Source organism: Balaenoptera borealis, assembly GCF_965194805.1.
Source record: "Balaenoptera borealis genome assembly, chromosome: 12".
Taxonomy (NCBI): Eukaryota; Metazoa; Chordata; class Mammalia; order Artiodactyla; family Balaenopteridae; genus Balaenoptera; species Balaenoptera borealis.
In genome coordinates this window covers 104,256,506-104,274,178 of record NC_138869.1, presented here as the reverse complement: position 1 = coordinate 104,274,178, position 17,673 = coordinate 104,256,506, and the positions used below count along the sequence as shown (strand labels likewise).

Sequence of the window (17,673 nt, the reverse complement as noted above, 5' to 3'; positions counted from 1 at the left end):
ACCACTTGACTTTGGACAAGAAACTCAATGATTCTAAGCCTCAGTTTGTTTTTCCATGTTAAAAAAAAAAAGTCTGATAATGTAAAAACTGGTGTAAGAATTGAATGAGATAACCCATGAAAAGCAGGGTCAACTTAAATGCCTCCAAGGACAGGTTGGGAAGTCAGCAAATATTGTTGAGTGCCTGTTAAGGGCTTACCCTGCATTAGGCAGAGGGCATCTGACATATGGAGTCTCTGATCTTGAAGGCTTAAGCAAACAGATATTTGTTTGGCCTGGGATGAGACCTACTAAGAAGAGGGCTGATGACTCACTCCCTTACTGAGAGGTCTTGTAGAGAAGAAGCAGACAGCAAATAAGACTGAGAAAGAACAGCAGCCTCCAGTGAGACAGGAGAAAGCCAAGCAAATATGGTAAGAAAGCAGACGTCTGAAGGGGCAAGGTGGGGTGGAAAAGGTTACAGCAAAGAAGAGTTTGTGCCATATTCAAATTCAAATATTAAAGACAAAACTTCAGGTGGATACAGTCTATGGGCCACCACTTTGTGATCACTGCTAAAAATGCTTAGCTTGGTTTCCAGCATTCAATAAATGCTAGTGTGCAACAAATTTTAGCTAAAAGAAAGCAGGAATAAAGGTTGTGTTGGATCCGGAACATTGCAAACTCATGTCCCCAAATTTTGGCTCAGAGGAGTGCACTGAAGCTCAAAGAGATGTACAATGATCAGAGGGAAGAGGAAGAAAGACAGCTTAATAACTGAGAAGCTATCAAGTGTCATGCCCTTAAAATGTTCTCTCATTAAAATGTAGTGTTTGTAACCTCCCAGGGCAGCAGCAAATATCACTTCAGCTAAGGCTGAGAAAGGAAAATTTACTTGGCCAGGTCACACAACAGCAAGGTGGTGAAGCCGTGCCTTGAACTCACCAGACACTAACTTCATTTTTCATTCTACTAATTAATGTACACAGCTCTGCACTGCCCAACCCCTGCCCCAAAGCTGCATTTTAGATCGGGTAAACAGCTCATTTGTGTGAACAATCTCTCATCAGAGGCTGCCCTGAAGCACAAGACTATTACTCTGAGGGAGTTTTCCTGAAATGTGGAAAGCACTGAGGGAAGGGTTTCGCCTGAAGTTTTTATTTTTTTAATCTTATTATATTATCTTACTATAGATTTGTGGGAATTAGGTGTTGAAGAAAGAAAGAAGCAGTGGGAAGAAGGAAGGGCTGATTGGTTGGTTGAAAGATCTGTATTTTTACTTCCATTTTTTTTCTTTCACAACTTAATTGTCCAACCTTGATATCTCTTCTCCCAGTAAAAAATATGATTTTTTCTAATTACCTGGCACATGAGAAGTCGTACCATCAGAGCCAGAAGATTGCAAATTTTGGAGGTCAGCTGCGAAGTTCTTTTCATGTCTGGGGGATTCAGGCTCTCTCCTTCACAAGGTGAGTGATTCAGGAACAAATTAGAATGTATCATCTTTGCATCCTACATGTACACAATTCAGATTTGCCACAATAAAGACAAAGAATCTGGATTACTTTTTAGGTAAAATGCTGAATAAAATACCACTCTTAAAAACTCAGAGCAGTGGTTCTCAAACTTTTTGATTCTCAGGATGCCTTCACACTCTTAAAAATTATTGAGGATCCCAGAAACTTTTTGTTTATTAGGTTATATCTATCAATATTTATTGTATTGAAATTACAACTGAGAACATTCAAAAATATTTGTTTACTAATTCAAATAACAATAAATCTATTACGTGTCAATGTAAGTAACAATTTAATACAAAGTTAGCACATTTTCCAAAATGAAAAATTAGTGAAAAGAGTGGCAGTGTTTACACTTTTTGCAAATATTTTTAATGCTGGCTTAATAGAAGATAGCTGGATTCTCATAATGTGCTTCCCACATTCCATCAGCCGTGAAAAGCAATTACACCATCACATGTCACATAGATTCCGGAAAACTCCACTGTACACTTGTGAAAGAATGAGAGTGAAAAAGGCAATAATGTCTTCGTATTTATTACCATGAAAATGCTTTTGACCTCAAAGATACTCCCGGAACACACTTTGGGAAAATGGACCTAAAGGTAATGAAAAGCAAAACTAAAAGCAGAGTAAAAAAATTGATTAGTCAAGATAGAACAAGGAACTTCACTGCTTTTTAAAGAAGAAAGCTCAGGAAAAAAATTGTATACTGGATAAACTTCTGCACAGTTACACTAATTTACTCAGTGTTTTCTAATTCAAAACTTGCCATGATTTGGCTACCAGCTAAACTTAAGGTCATCTTTGTTTAGGTCAGTGGTTCTCAAAGTGTGATCCCTGGACCAGAAGCATCAGTGAGATCCAGGATCTTCTTAGAAATGCACATTCTCAGGCCCCACTGCACACCTACTGAATCAGAAAATCTGGGTGGGCCCCAGCAATCTGCATTTTCACAGCTGATGCTGATGAATGCTAAAGTTTGAGAACCACACTGGCTTAGATAGTCCTTCGTTCTTTCTGGAGAAAAGATCACAGAGAGAATTTTTTAATAAGAGAACAATATTTTTCTGAGTCATTAAAAATAATAGAATTATTTACTTGCAAGCAATACTTATACTGATTACAGATTCATGAAAGAGAGTCCTCTAAGGACATCTTCAAGCAACAGATCAGCTCAGCCTAAGTTATTACGACAAATGTAAAAATAAACTCATACATTTTTCTAGATTAGATTAGCCTTCTTTCTAAGTACTCAGAGTTAATAAGATTGTATACTATAAATACTTTAAGGCAGGCCTACAAAACTGAAATAGAACAGATATGCTCTGGCTTGTGAAGATTATCACTACCAGGACATGCTTCCAGGCTGTCTGCCAAAAAAGCCATTTGAACTGCAAATACAAAATTACAGCCTTTCCAAACACATTGATATGAGGCTCTCATGATGTTTTTAATGAATGTTAAGTAGATATATTATGATGATCATTTTGCAATATATACAAATAACAAATCTTTATGTTGTATACCTGAAACTAATATAATGTTATATGTCAACTACATCTCAGTAAAAATGTTTATAACTTTACAAAATTACTATGTGATACAACATAGGTTTGTTTTACCTTGTAGACCAAATATGCAATTGTATTATTTAGTTTGAATAGGCAGATGTGGTATGAAAAGATTGCGAAACCCACCTAGAAAATCTTTTCTCAAAGGATGCTCCAGATGATTGGTCATAGGAACCCACAAAATTCCCACATTAATTTTCACCACTACCAAAATAATCACAAGAGGCCAGGAATGGCTGTTCTTTAATGTGAGTACCCAAGAACCAAAGAAACTTCTCCAAACCTGTGGTGCATTTTCCTTTCTCTCTTTTTTGTTAATGACTCTCTCTGCCAACAAATTTGTGTACGGGCCATGCCCAAATATGCATCAGAAGACTACTAGAAACTCCTGAAATTCTGCATTAGAGCTTCTGAATTTGTGATAATACCTTTGCCATGTCTGACTCTATCCCTTCCTCTAAGTCCTCCTTGAGTTGAGCTATCTCACATTTAGGGACGTAATTTTGCTCCTCACTCCTTGCAACCTGCTGCTGAAGTTTTGAGTTTTCATTTTTTACTTTGTTGATCTGCTGCTGGAGTTCTGTATTCTTAGCCTTTTCATTGTCGGATATGAACTGCAAATTTTGAACTTGAGCGACCAATTTCTCAAGTCTAGATTTCAGTTTCTGTCTTTCACCCAGGTTTTCCTTTTCACGTTTCTGAAATTCCTCCTGTAAAGACAGGAACTCTTGTTCTCGGGTCTCTTTTTCCTTTTTCAACAAGTCCAGAGCAGAAGTGGTGGCCTTTTCCAGTTCTCCTTTGAGTTGCTGCAGCCTCTCTACCTCTTCTTCTTTCTTGCTTAAGGCTCTGTCCATCTCCATGCACTGACTTGCAGCTTTATTTTTTTGTTGCATTTCAGTCATGTACCTTTCCTGTAGACTAACATAATTGCCCTTGATCTTCTTAAACTCTAGCTGTAAGGTTTCCTTTTCATTCCTGGATTCCTGAAGATGTTTTTGGGTGTTAACTAAAATCTCATGCAAATCCTGCAATGTCTTCTCTGTATCATTCTTCTCTAGCATTACTCTGTATTTGTCTTCAATTAATTCTTCAACATTCTCCTTTAGCTTATTGATGATGTCCACGAACACGTGCTGTTTAGTTGTCTTCATCTGCAGTTCTTCAACCTTCTTCTCTAAATACATGTTACTACGCTGTAGGTCTTGGATCAGAGTTTGCTGTTCTTTGTTAGTACGTTTTAATTTTCGTAGGACTTCGTTTAAAGCCATGTCCTCTTCCAGAGGTTGTGAGCTTTCCAAGCTCTGCTCTGTGTCGGGTGTCATGCAGTTCTCCCGAGCTGCTCCACCACTCCAAGAAATGCCTGTCGGAGACCAAGTTGAGACAATCTCTGGACTCTCCCTCCCCTCCACTGCGACTTCCTTTTGGTGCCTGACTGACATCTCAGGAATATCCGTAGAATTCTGTATTCCTTTTGAAGAACCTGCAATCTGTAAATTACAGTAAATAAAATAAGTATGAAAGAGTAGAAAGATCATGAGCTTTGAGGTCTGGCCTTGAATCCAAGATCCCTAGTTTGGTATTCTCTGTTCTGAAATAACAATGACAACATCTACTTCCAATACTGATGTCTAATTAACAAAAATGCTTAAGTATTAATTGCTGAATGTATGTACAGCACCTAATAGCAGAGCAGAGCACAAACAGTAGGTATATGATAGAGATATGTATTACACTTACTTTTACAGAGGAAAAATTAAACTTTGATACTCTCACCATTTTCTATGACACAAACTTTTCTGAATATATATAACTTTCTTTGACTTCAAATGAATTAAAACAGATTTGTCCATCACCCTAAGTCTGCAAAGCCTTTTTTAAAAGTTTATTTTCTATTGAGGTAACACTGGTTTATAACATTATGTAAGTTTCATGTGTACAACATTATATTTCTACTTCTGTATACCCTACAGCGTACTCACCACCAAATATTTAGTTTCCATTCATCACCATACAGTTGATCCCCTTTACCCATTTCACTTATTATGTTCATTTGAGTTTTTTCCATGTATGAGGGAAATCATATGATATTTGTCTTTCCCTGTCTGACTTATTTCACTTAGCCTAACACCCTCAAGTTCCACCCATCCATGTTGCTGCACATGGCAAGATTTCATCTTGTTTATATAACAGTAGTATTCTATTGTAAACATATAAAACATTCTCTTTATCCATTCATCCATTCACAGGCACTTAGGTTGCTTCCATATCTTGGTTATTGTAAATAATGCTGTGATAAACATAGGGGTGCATATATCTTTTCAAATTAGTGTTTTCGTATTCTTTGGGTAAATACCCAGAAGTGGAATAGCTGGACCATATGGTAGTTTTATTATTTATTTTTGAGGAATCTTCATGCTGTTTTCCATAGTGGCTGCACAAATTTACATTCCCACCAACAGTATAGGAGGGTTCCCTTTTCTCCATATCCTCTACAGCATTTTTTGAATTTTTGAATTTTATTTATTTTTTTATACAGCAGGTTCTTATTAGTCATCAATTTTATACACATCAGTGTATACCTGTCAATCCCAATCTCCCAATTCATCACACCACCACTCCCACCCCCCCGCCGCTTTCCCCCCTTGGTGTTCATATGTTTGTTCTCTACATCTGTGTCTCAATTTCTGCCCTGCAAACCAGTTCAGCTGTACGATTTTTCTGGGTAGGTTCCACATATGTGCATTAATATACGATATTTGTTTTTCTCTTTCTGACTTACTTCACTCTGTATGACAGTCTCTAGATCCATCCATGTCTCTACAAATGACCCAATTTCGTTCCTTTTTATGGCTGATATTCCATTGTATATATGTACCACATCTTCTTTATCCATTCATCTGCCGATGGGCATTTAGGTTGCTTCCATGACCTTGTTATTGTAAATAGTGCTGCAATGACCATTGGGGTGCATGTGTCCTCTTGAATTATGGTTTTCTCTGGGTACATGCCCAGTAGTGGGATTGCTGGGCCATATCTCTCCAGCATTTATTATTTGTAGACTTTTTGATGATGGCCATTCTGACCAGTGTGAGGTGACAACCTCGTTGTGGTTTTGATTTGCATTTCTCTAACAATTAGCAAAGTTGAGCATCTTTTCATGTGCCTGCTGGCCACCTGTACATCTTCTTTGGAAAAATGTCTATTCAGCTTCTCTGCCCATTTTTTAATTGGATTTTTTTTGTTGTTGTTGTTGAGTTGTATGAGCTCTGTATATATTTTGCATATTAACCCTTATTGGATATATGATTTGCAAATATCTTCTCCCATTCGGCAGGTTGTCTTTGTATTTTGTGGATAGTTTCCTTCACTGTGCAAAAGCTTTTTAGTTTGATGAGGTCCCATTTGTTTGTTTTTGCTTTTGTTTCCCTTGCCTGAGGACACATATCCAGAAAGATATTGCTAAGGCCAATGTCAAGGAGTATACAGCCTATGATTTGTTCTACAAGTTTTATGGTTTCAGGTCTAACATTCAAGTCTTTAATCCATTTTGAGTTTTGTGTATGGTGTGACATAGTGTTTTCTTTTTGTTTTTTTTGTTTTTGCATGTGGCTTTTCAGTTTTCCCAACACCATTTATTGAAGAGACTATTGTTTCTCTATTGTATGTTCTTTGCTCCTTTGTTATAAATTAATTGTCCATAAATGTGTGGGATTATTTCTGGGCTCTGGATTCTGTTCCATTGATCTGTGTAACTGTTTTTCTGCCAATATCATGCTATTTTGATTACTATAGCTTTGTAATATAGTTTGAAATCTGGGAGTGTGATACCTCTACCTTTGTTCTTTTTTCTTAGGATTGCTTTGGTTCTTTGGGGTCTTTTGTGATTCCATATAAATTTTAGAATTGTTTGATCTATTTCCGTAAAAATATCCTTGGGATTTAATAGGGACTGAATATTTAATAGGGACTGAATATTTAATAGGGACTGAATAATAGGCATTGAATATGTAGATTGTTCTAGGTAAATGTTAATTTTTCTAATCTATTAGCATGGAGTATCTTTCCATTTGTGTCTTCTTCAGTCTCTTTCAACAATGTCATAGTTTTCAGTGTACAGATCTTTCACCTCCTTGGTTAAATTTATTACAAGGTAATTAATCTTTTTGTTGCAATTGTAAATGAGATTTTCTTAATTTCCCTTTCTGCTAGCTCATTGTTAGCATATATAGGAACACCACAGATTTTTGTATGTTGATTTTGTACCCTGCAACTGTATTCATTTATTATTTCTGACAGTTTTTTTTTGTGAAGTCTTTAGAATTTTCTATCTATAAAATCACGTAATCTGCAAATACTGAGAGTTTTACTTCTTCCTTTCGAATCTGAATGCTTTTTGTTTCTTTTCCTTGCCTAATTGCTCCGGCTAGGATTTCCAATACTATGTTGAATAAGAGTGGCAAGAGTGGGCATTCTTGTCTTGTTCCTGATTTTAGGGGTCTAGCTTTCAGGTTTTCAAATTTGAGTATGATGTTAGCTGTGGGTTTATAAAGCTTATGTTATGTTGAGGTATGTTCCTTCTATAGTAATTTTATTGAGGGTTTTTATCATAAATGGGGGTTGAATCTTGTTAAATGCTTTTCTGCATCTATTGAGATGATCATACAGTTTTTATCCTCCATTTTGCTAATATGATGTATCACGTTGATTGATTTGCAGATGTTGAACCATCCTTGCATCCCTGAAATAAATCCCACTTGATCATGGTGTATGTTTCTTTTCCTGTATTGTTGTATTTGGTTTGCTAATATTTTGTTGAGGATTTTTGCATCTATGTTCATCAAAAATATTGGCTTGCAATTTCTTTTTCTGTGTTGTCTTTGTCTGACTTTGTTATCAGAGTAATGTTGGCCTCACAGAATGAGTTAGGAAATGTTCTCTCCTCTTCAAGTTTTTGGAAGAGTTTGAGAAGAATAGGTATTAAATCTTCTTTGAATGTTTTATAGAATATACCAGTGAAGCCTCCTGGTCCTGAACTTTTTTTTTTTTTGGAGGTTTTTGATTACTGTTTCAATCTCTTTACTAGTGATTTGTCTATTCAGATTTTCTATTTCTTTTTTTAAAATTTATTTATTTTTATTATTTTTTGGCTGCATTGGGTCTTCGTTGCTGTGTGCAGGCTTTCTCTAGGGGCGGCGAGCAGGGGCCACTCTTCTCTGCAGTGTGCAGGCCCCACACTGCAGTGGCTTCTCCTGTTGCGAAGCGTGGGCTCTAGGTGTGCAGGCTTCAGTAGTTGTGGCATGCGGGCTCAGCAGTTGTGGCTCACGGGCTCCGGAGTGCAGGCTCAGCACTTGTGGCTCATAGGCTTAGATGCTCCACGGCACGTGGGACCCTCCCAGACCAAGGATCAAACCTGTGTCCCCTGCATTGGCAGGTGGACTCCCAACCACTGCACCACCAGGGAAGTCCTTCTATTTCTTCTTGATTCATCTTCGAAGGTTGTATGATTCTAAGAATTTGTCCATGTCTCCTAGGTTGTTGATGTATAGCTGTTCTTAGTATTCTCTTATAATCATTTGTATTTCTGTGATACCTGCTGTTAATAGTCTCTTTTGTTTCTGATTTTATTTAGCAGAGTGCTCTTTTTTTCTTAGTGAGTCTAGCTAAAGGTTTGTCAATTTTGTTTATCTTTTCAAAGAACCATCTCTTAGTTTCATTGATCTTTTCTAATGTCTTTTTAGTCTATTTCATTTATTTCCACTCTGATCTTTATTATTTTTTTCCTTCTACTGCCTTTGGGCTTCGTTTGTTCTTCTTTTTTTGCTCCTTTACGTTTAAGTTTAGATTGTTTGAGGTTTTTTTTTTCCTTCTTTCTTTTTTTGGCTGCACCGTGCAGCTTGTGGAATCTTAGTTCCCCAACCAGGGATCGAACCCATGCCCTCTGCAGTGAAAGCACAGAGTCCTAACCACTGGACCGCCAGGGAATTCCCTGAGATTTTTCTTTTGTCTTGAGGTAGGCCTGCATTGCTATAAACTTCTTTTAAGAGCTGCATCCCTATATGTAGCATTTTTATCTTCATTTGTCTTCAGGTAACTTTTTATTTCTCCATTGACCCAACAGTTGTTCAGTAGCATGTTGTTCAGTCATGAACATATCTGTGATTTTTCCAGCTTTCTTCTCCTAGTTGATTCCTAGTTTTATACCATTGTGCTCGATATGATTTCAATCTTCTTCCATTTATTGAGACTTTTTTTGTCCCAACATATGGTGTATCCTTGAGAAAATTGCATGTACACTTGAGAATGTGTACTTTGTTGCATTTGGATAGAATGTTCTGTACAAATTTATCAAATACATCTAGTCTAATGTTTCATTTAAGGCTGATGTTTCTTTGCTGACTTCCTGTCTGGATGATCTATCCATTGGTGTAAGTGGGTGTTAAAGTCCCCTACTATTATTGTGTTGCTGTCAATTTCTCCCTTAGGTCCATTAATAATCGCTTTATATATTTTGGTGCTCCTATGTTAGGTGCATACCTATTAATATATGTTACATCTTCTTCATGAATTGTCCCCTTTATTATTTTTATATGTCCATCTTTGTCTCTTATTACCTTTTTTGGCTTGGAGTCTATTTTGTCAGATATGACTATTGATACACTTTCTTTTAGCTCCCATTTGCTTGGAGTATCATCTTCCATCCCTTCATTTTGAGCCTATGTTTATCTTTAAAGCTGAGGTGAGTCTCCTGGAGGGAGTATATAGTTGGGTCTTGTTTTTCATATATATTTTTTTGCAGGGGGAGGGTCTTGTCTTTTAATCCATCCAACCACTCTGTGTCTTTTGATTGGTGAATTAAATCCATTTACTTTTAGGATGATTATTGACAGATGAGGACTTGGTACTGCCATTTTATCTTTTGTTTTCTGATTGCTCTCTATCTCCACTGTTTCTTTTTTCTTGTGTTTCTGTCTGCTATTTTTTTTTTTTTTGGTGGTTTTCTATGATGTTTCTCTTTTTTATGTTTCACGTATTTGCTCTAGATTTATGTTTTGTGGTTACCATGAGGTTTGTGTAAAACATCTCATAGATAAGACAGTCTTTTTTCTGCTGATAGCATCTTATCTTCATTTGCCTATATAGGTTCTGTCCTTTTCCTCTTCCCCTCTTGTTTTTTTTTTTTTTTCAAAATCTTTTTTTTTTTTTTAATTTTATTTATTTATGGCTGTGTTGGGTCTTCGTTTCTGTGCGAGGGCTCTCTCCAGTTGCGGCGAGCGGGGGCCACTCTTCATCGCGGTGCGCGGGCCTCTCACTGTCGCGGCCTCTCTTGCTGAGGAGCACAGGCTCCAGACGCGCAGGCTCAGCAATTGTGGCTCACGGGCCCAGCCGCTCCGCAGCATGTGGGATCCTCCCAGACCAGGGCTCGAACCCGTGTCCCCTGCATTAGCAGGCAGACTCTCAACCACTGCGCCACCAGGGAAGCCCCCCCCCTCTTGTTTTTGTTGTCTCAAATTATCCCTATTTATGTTGTGAGTCTGTCACCAAATTGAAGTAGATATGGTTATTTTTTCTGCTTTTTTCTCCCTTGATATTTATGCTGTATTACAGTGTTAACAATCTATTCTGACATAGAGTTGCAATTTTCTGATTCTATTTATCACCTTACTCGAAGTTTTGTGTATTTTGCCTTTCTATTTTTGGCATAAGAGCTCCTTTCAACATCTCTTGTAAGGCATGTCTAGTGTTGATAAACTCCTTCAGCTTTTGTCTGAGAAAGCCTTTATTTCTCCTTTGCTGGATAAAGTATTTTTGGCTGACAGTTTTTAATATTTCAGTATTTTGAGAATGTTATTCCACTCCCTCCTGGCCTATAGAGTTTCAGCTGAAAACTGCTGATAGCCTAATGGGGGTTCCTTTGTAGGTAACCATCCTTTTTTCCCTAGTTGCCTTTAAAATTCTTTGCCATTGACTTTTTTTTGCATTTTTAATAAAATTTTTATTAGTTTCCCTTAATGTTAACATCTTATATACCATGGCACATTTGTTAAAATTAAAACAAAACAACACAAATGCACTGCTATTAACTAAACTCTAGATTTTACCATTTTCCCACTAATGTCCTTTTTCTGTTCCAAGATCCAATCCAGGGTATTACATTGTATTTAGTACATCTTTGTCATTGACTTTTGACAGTTTTAATATAATGTGTCTTAGAGAAGATCTTTTTGCAATGAGGTAATTAGATGTTCTCTTGGCTTCATGGATTTGTATATATAGTTCCTTCCTCAGGCTTGGAAAATTCTCAGCTATTATTATTTTTTTAAACCTTAATCTTTTTACATCCCTGATATGCTGTTGGTTTCAGTAATCTTTACTTTTATTTATTTTTTTCTGAAGAAAATCTTTATTCCAACAGGGCTCTTTATAGCAGTTAATTTTAGAATTAAAATGAGCAAAAATTCAAAGAGTCATGTTCCAATTATAAATCTCTGTTGTCATCACAATTCAGTCATGATTAATATTTTGAAAACTGAAAAATCTTTATTTTATCTCCAAGAAAATTAAACCAGGTAAAGAAAATTAACTTGAAGAGTGCTTTGAACTTCCTATTCACTTGAAGACATCATCTTATTTTTCCACTTCAGTATTTTTGTTTTATTGTGACATATACCTTATATACAGAAGCATGCACAAAACACTGGAGTTTACTTTAAAGAATAGTAATAAAGTAAGTACCTGTGTAGCCACCATCCAGGATAAGAAGTAAAACATTTCTCCCCCTGTGCCTTTTCCCAAAGGGAAAAGGCCCACGGGTATATATATTTTTTTAATTTATTTTTTGACCGCCCTGCACGGTATGTGGGATCTTAGTTCCCTAAGCAGGGATCAAACCCATGCCCCCTGCAGTGGAAGGTCAGAGTCTTAACCACTGAACCATCAGGGAAGTCCCTCAGCTATTATTTCTTTTTTTTTTTTTTTTATAGCCAGTTTTTTTATTGGTTGTAGCAACTGTTCTGTTTTTTTTTTATAGCTACTTTATTTATTTATTTATTTATTTATTTTTGGCTGTGTTGGGTCTTTGGTTCGTGCGAGGGCTTTCTCTAGCTGCGGCAAGCGGGGGCCACTCTTCATCGCGGTGCGGGGACCGCTCTTCATCGCGGTGCGCGGGCCTCTCACCATCGCGGCCCCTCCCGTTGCGGGGCACAGGCTCCAGACGCGCAGGCTCAGTAGTTGTGGCTCACGGGCCCAGCCGCTCCGCGGCATGTGGGATCCTCCCAGACCAGGGCTCGAACCCGTGTCCCCTGCATTAGCAGGCAGACTCTCAACCACTGCGCCACCAGGGAAGCCCTATTATTTCTTTAGGTAAACTCTCTGCTCCCTTCTTCATCTCTTCTTCTTCTGGGATAACCCATTACCCTACTGTTGTCCCTCCTAAAAGAGTTGTATAGCTCTCATAGAATTTCCTTATTTTTTAAAGACTAACTCTCTTTTTCTATCTGTATCATTTCTAGATTTCTATCCTCAAGCTCGCTAATCCTCTCTTCCATACGGTCTGCTCTACTTCCAAGGCTTTCTAATGCATTCTTCATCTTATTGAGTCCTTCAGCTCCAGAATTTGTTTGGTTCTTTTTTAGAGTTTCAATATTTTGGTAAAATATTCCTTCTGTTAATTAATTTGATTCCTTAGCTCATTAAACTGCCTGATTTTCTCATAGCTCCCCGAGTTTCTTTACGACAGCTATTTTGAATTCTTTATCAGTTAGATCTCAATATTCCATGACTTTAAGTTTGGTTTCTGGAGAATCATCATTTTCTTTTTGTGATACAGTGTTACCGTGGCTCTTCTCTTCCTTGGTGCTTGATGAGTTGTTCCTCTGCCAGTGCATTTGAAGTAGCAAATACCTTTCTTCTTTAGATAAACCTTTTTTCATTTTCCCCTCTCTTGATTCTAATGATTCAATAGGTTAGAAATTAGAGGCCTTTCTTTTGTTTTCCAGCAGGTGGCATACATAGCACAAGTTTTCAGTTTCTCTTACCTGTGCTACCTCTGGTTACATTTGAGAGTTGGCACTTTCCACCCTCCATGGCCTCTGACAGGTGCCCTTGCTATTGCTGCTTGTGCCTCTAAGGTGGTTGGTGCCTTGCTGCTGCTGGTATTGCTGCCTGGGGCACTGGGATGGTGGTGGGCGCTTCTGCCACGTCCAAGATCCTCTGAGTCACAGGCTCTGCCAACACGGGGGGAGGGGAAGAGAGTGGGGATCATGGGCACCCTGTTGTGCCTGGTGGTGTCAGGTTCGTGGGTGCTGCCACTGTGGGCTGGATTGGGCGGGGCAGAGTTATGGGTGCCTCTGCATGTGGAGAGATGAGGTTGTGGGCCCCACTGCCACTGCTGCCTAGTCACCTATGGTTGGGTACTGCTACTGTGGCCGGGAGGCTTGAGTCACGTGTGCCGCCTCTCCTGCTGCTACTGGGTTCTCTGAGGATGTGGGCTTAGCCGCCATGGCAGGGGGACCAGGATTGCAGGCGCCACCTCCACTGTTCCCCCAGTTCTGCCTCCTCTATGTATTCCAGTGCACCCTCCTTTAGATGTACAGCTGCGTGGAATTCTCCAGCACCCTGGTATGTTCGGCAGATGCACGTTTGTTGAGTTGTGGATGTTTTACTAGTTGTAGATTGAAGGGCTGAAACAGAGAGAGCATCTCAATCCACCATGATGCTGACGACACTCTCGTGAAGCCTCTTTTGAATAGAGACTTTTTTTTCCTCATTAAACCATTACCTCACTATGCTATGATTCCTGTGAACACTGGAAAGTCAGATGAACATACCTCATGATTGACTTTCTGCCCACAATACAGTTTTGGGTGGTTTAAAAAAGGACAGTAAGTTGTAGTAAGAAAACACTAAAATGAATATGACATAACAACCCAGTAAAAGATCTCTGAAGGGGTGGGCTGAATAACTTTCTAGAATTTAGGGATACTGGATTCTTATATTTAGTGTTTTTTTTCATTGCTCTGAGATAAAGACAACTATCCTTACTGAGGCCTACAAGGTCCTGATATTGACCTTGATATCTAATCCATGCTACCTTTCCATCCTCATCAACAACATCCCTCTTCTCCCTCCAACCCAACAACATTAAGCTTCCTTCAGATCCATGAATGAAGGTACCATGCTCCCTGCAGCCACAGGGTTTTTGCACTTGTTGTTACTTCTGCATGGAATGCTCTCCCACCCACTGTTACCTAACTACTCCCACTCATCCTTCAGAGCTGAGCTCAATTACCACTACACTTCAGGGAAGCCTTACCCAAACTCCCCGACCAGGACAGGAAGACTCCCATCTTACTTTTAGTCACAGCACTTATCATAGTTGCAAGTTTATATGTAATTTTATATAACATTATATACAATTTATATGTAACTTTTATTCACAGCACTTACCACAGTTGAAAGTTTACATTTACTTATGTGATTGTTTAAGTCTATCTCCTCTACTAGGGTGTTCTTTTTATGAGGACAAAACCCACATCTTTTTGGTTTTGGTTTTCTTTTTCAGCCATTTTATAACCAACACATAGCACAGGGCCTAGGACATGATAGATGCCTGAAAGTTTTTATTGACTGACTAAATGGCTAGATGCAATGGGAAATAGGAAGGAACAATCTTGAGAAACCCTAATTAAACAACTTTTTAAAATGTTCTTTTCCAGACCTCAAAACAGGTAAATAAAGTTCTCTTATAAATGCTCCTTCCAAATAAATGAACAAAAAACCTGCTTATACTTGTAAATGATACATAACAGCCATAGCTTTCTCACCAAACTCACAATGATAAGGCACTATTTATGCTATTCTTGGATTGTTATCTATTTGCCCACACAAATTCTTAAATTTTTTATTTTTTTATTCAGAGAGTACATAGACTTTATACTGTTGGCATCTTCAGTGCTCTTAGGATACTACATACCAAGAATCAACAATTCAAAGACAAATTAATGTTTTCACTTTGGTAGAAAGATAAACATTTTTTGCTTGTCAGTAGAAATCCCACATGATAGAAAAACCATAAACTTTTCTTGTCAAATAATTAATACCTCTGTACTTCTTCCTCTTCTAACCTTTTCCTTACCGTAAACTCTGAGTTCCAATCAATATGATTCACCAAATATAAAAGCTTAGTATATTCAAGGCATCATGCAGATGCCAGGGTGCATAAAAGGATAAGTAAGACAGAGCCCTGACCCTCAAAGAAATTATCATTTGGTAGAACTAATCCCCAAGTATGGACTTGATTTTATTAGAAAAAATTGTTTCTAAATTGAGTAAGATCTCAGAAGGCATTTTCCCCGGAGAAGCAATGTCCCTCATGCTGATCAGATGATTTAGCACTACTTACAAAAGTCTCAGATTACATACAGTGTTTTTTGTTTGTTTTTTAAAAACACATCCTTTAATACCCTACAGGCTGTACTAACCATTAAAAATCTTACCTCCTCTGTTTTATAATTAGCTCTCAGATCAAGCAGGTTAAAGCTATTCTCCTTATAAAGTGGTTGTTCAACATCACTGTGTAAATTTTCCTCACACAAGAAGCCTTGAGGTTGACTAGGGTTGAGGGCAGATTCCATGGCAGTACTATTAGCCAGTGACATTTCCATGAATTTCAGCATCTCTCCACTGCAGTGGATTAGAGGTGGGCTTCTAGGAGGTTGTCTGACACACTCAAGAACAAGTTGATCTTTATTTGTGGAAGTGCTAGTTCCCTCTGGATTTTCTTCCTTAAATGAATCTTCCTGTATATTGGTGTCTTCTGCATAATTATATACATGACGTTGCAATTCTGGCTCCTCTGTATAAGATAAGCCTTCTGTCAGATTTTGAAATGTTATCATTTCATTATTAAATGCTTCTGTCTGATGAAATTTGCAAAGGGGTTCAAATTGTCTGAAGGAAGAAATGCTGGTGTCAACTGGCTGAGTTGGTACATTCTGTGAGTAATTTCCAACGTTGACATCTCATTAGAAAGAGAAAGATGGAAATAAGAATTAGCTGACCTGAAATTTATGACTTAACAGTTACATTTACATTTATGAAATCAACTGTTGGAGGCTTTTATGCATTACATATATTTCAACCTTTTTCATTGAGTGTATTTGTGCTAGCAGACACAACAAAACTTTTTTATGTGGGGGAAAATGTCATCAAGGGACTGCTATAAAAAAGCTTGTTATATATCATTCTTGTCAAATACCATTGCAACAAATTCCAAGACATCTTCAAAATTCTTTCGTTGTACTGTAATTTTAAAATGTTTCAAAACGATACAAACGCACAGCACATAGTGTAATAGCAAACACATATAAACTCATTTAATCTCACAACAATCTCATGAGCTAGGTACTGTTATTATCCCTGTTTTACAGATAAGAAAACTGAAACATAAGAGATGTTAAGTCAGTTGCCTAAGGTCACAGAGCTGGTAAGCAGTGCATCTGGGATTCCAGAATAGTATTTCTAAATGCTATGCTATACTGTTTCTCAATATGACAAATTACTCAGATTTAATACATTTTAAAAAATAAGAAGCAAATAAAAACAAAATGGAAAGAAGTAAAGTGTTACAAAATTAATAAATGACCCTTCCCTTCTACCTAAATTCCCTCCTTTTCCCCTCCCCAGAGAGAACTACTATACTGAAGCTGGTAAGTATTAATTCTTCCCATCTGTAGTTTTCTAATTTTACTACTCATTTAAGTACCTGAAATAATACATATCAAGTTCCCCAACTTTCTCATTTTGTGACACCTTAAAAGTCTGTAATTTTTTCACAGCACCCCTAGACCAAAAGAAATACTTAACAGTTCCATTTATTAAGTAGTTAAGCTCAAACAACTTAACGATTTTTCCTAACAACTTAGTAGCTGTTTAAAAATACACATAAACTGTAAAAGAAAAATATTTTATTTCATTCTTAAACAACCAAACTTGCCTGCTAGCTGGGTACACGACTGAGCACAGCACAATGTCTCAAACCTTGGAATCAAGCTGGACGCCAACCCTCACTTCTGACTTCACACTGATTTTCAGGAAGTACTTGCTTTTTATCACAGAAACCTCCAAAAACCCATCTTTGCAAACAAGGCAGCATAGAAAGAATTATAGTATGGTTTTTATACTGAAATAGTGAACTATCTTAAGCTAGTAGTTTGTGGGGTCCAACAGCTGTCCAGTATCACTGTTTTCTTCAAATTTCAAAATATCCTGCAGCACCCTGGGCAAACTGTGGGTACACAGTATTATTTTGTTTTAAATTTTTTATATAAATAACATCATGTTTTATATATATCCATATAAATGTCTATTTCACTTAAATTTTTGCTTTTCAGACTTAGCCATGTAAATACATGTAGATCTAGTTCATTCTAAAGGATTACACTTTATTCCTTTTCTGTTAGATGTTTGTTTCTAATTTTGCTATTAAAAACAGCACTGCAGTAAACATCCTTAATACACATTTCCTTGTACACTAATTTAAGAATTTTGGGGGGCTTCCCTGGTGGCGCAGTGGTTAAGAATCCACCTGCCAATGCAGTAGACAC

The 17,673-nt window shown here is 37.6% G+C and overlaps 1 protein-coding gene across 8 annotated transcripts in view; it reads right to left on the bottom strand.

Moving 5' to 3' along the window:
- Positions 1–17,673, bottom strand: part of CAGE1 (cancer antigen 1) — a 59,068-nt gene that overhangs the window by 35,309 nt on the left and 6,086 nt on the right. For all 8 annotated transcript variants that reach the window (XR_014232721.1, XR_014232722.1, XR_014232723.1 and 5 more), the window contains exons 2-4: positions 15,565–16,088; positions 3,499–4,557; positions 1,342–1,491 (exon numbers count right to left, since the gene is read on the bottom strand). Coding sequence is in view for 5 of the 8 variants with exons in the window: in XM_082347711.1 (XP_082203837.1) it covers positions 1,342–1,491; positions 3,499–4,557; positions 15,565–16,088 (1,733 nt within the window). In the remaining 3 variants the exon portion in view is untranslated. The remainder of the gene's footprint in view (positions 1–1,341; positions 1,492–3,498; positions 4,558–15,564; positions 16,089–17,673) is intronic.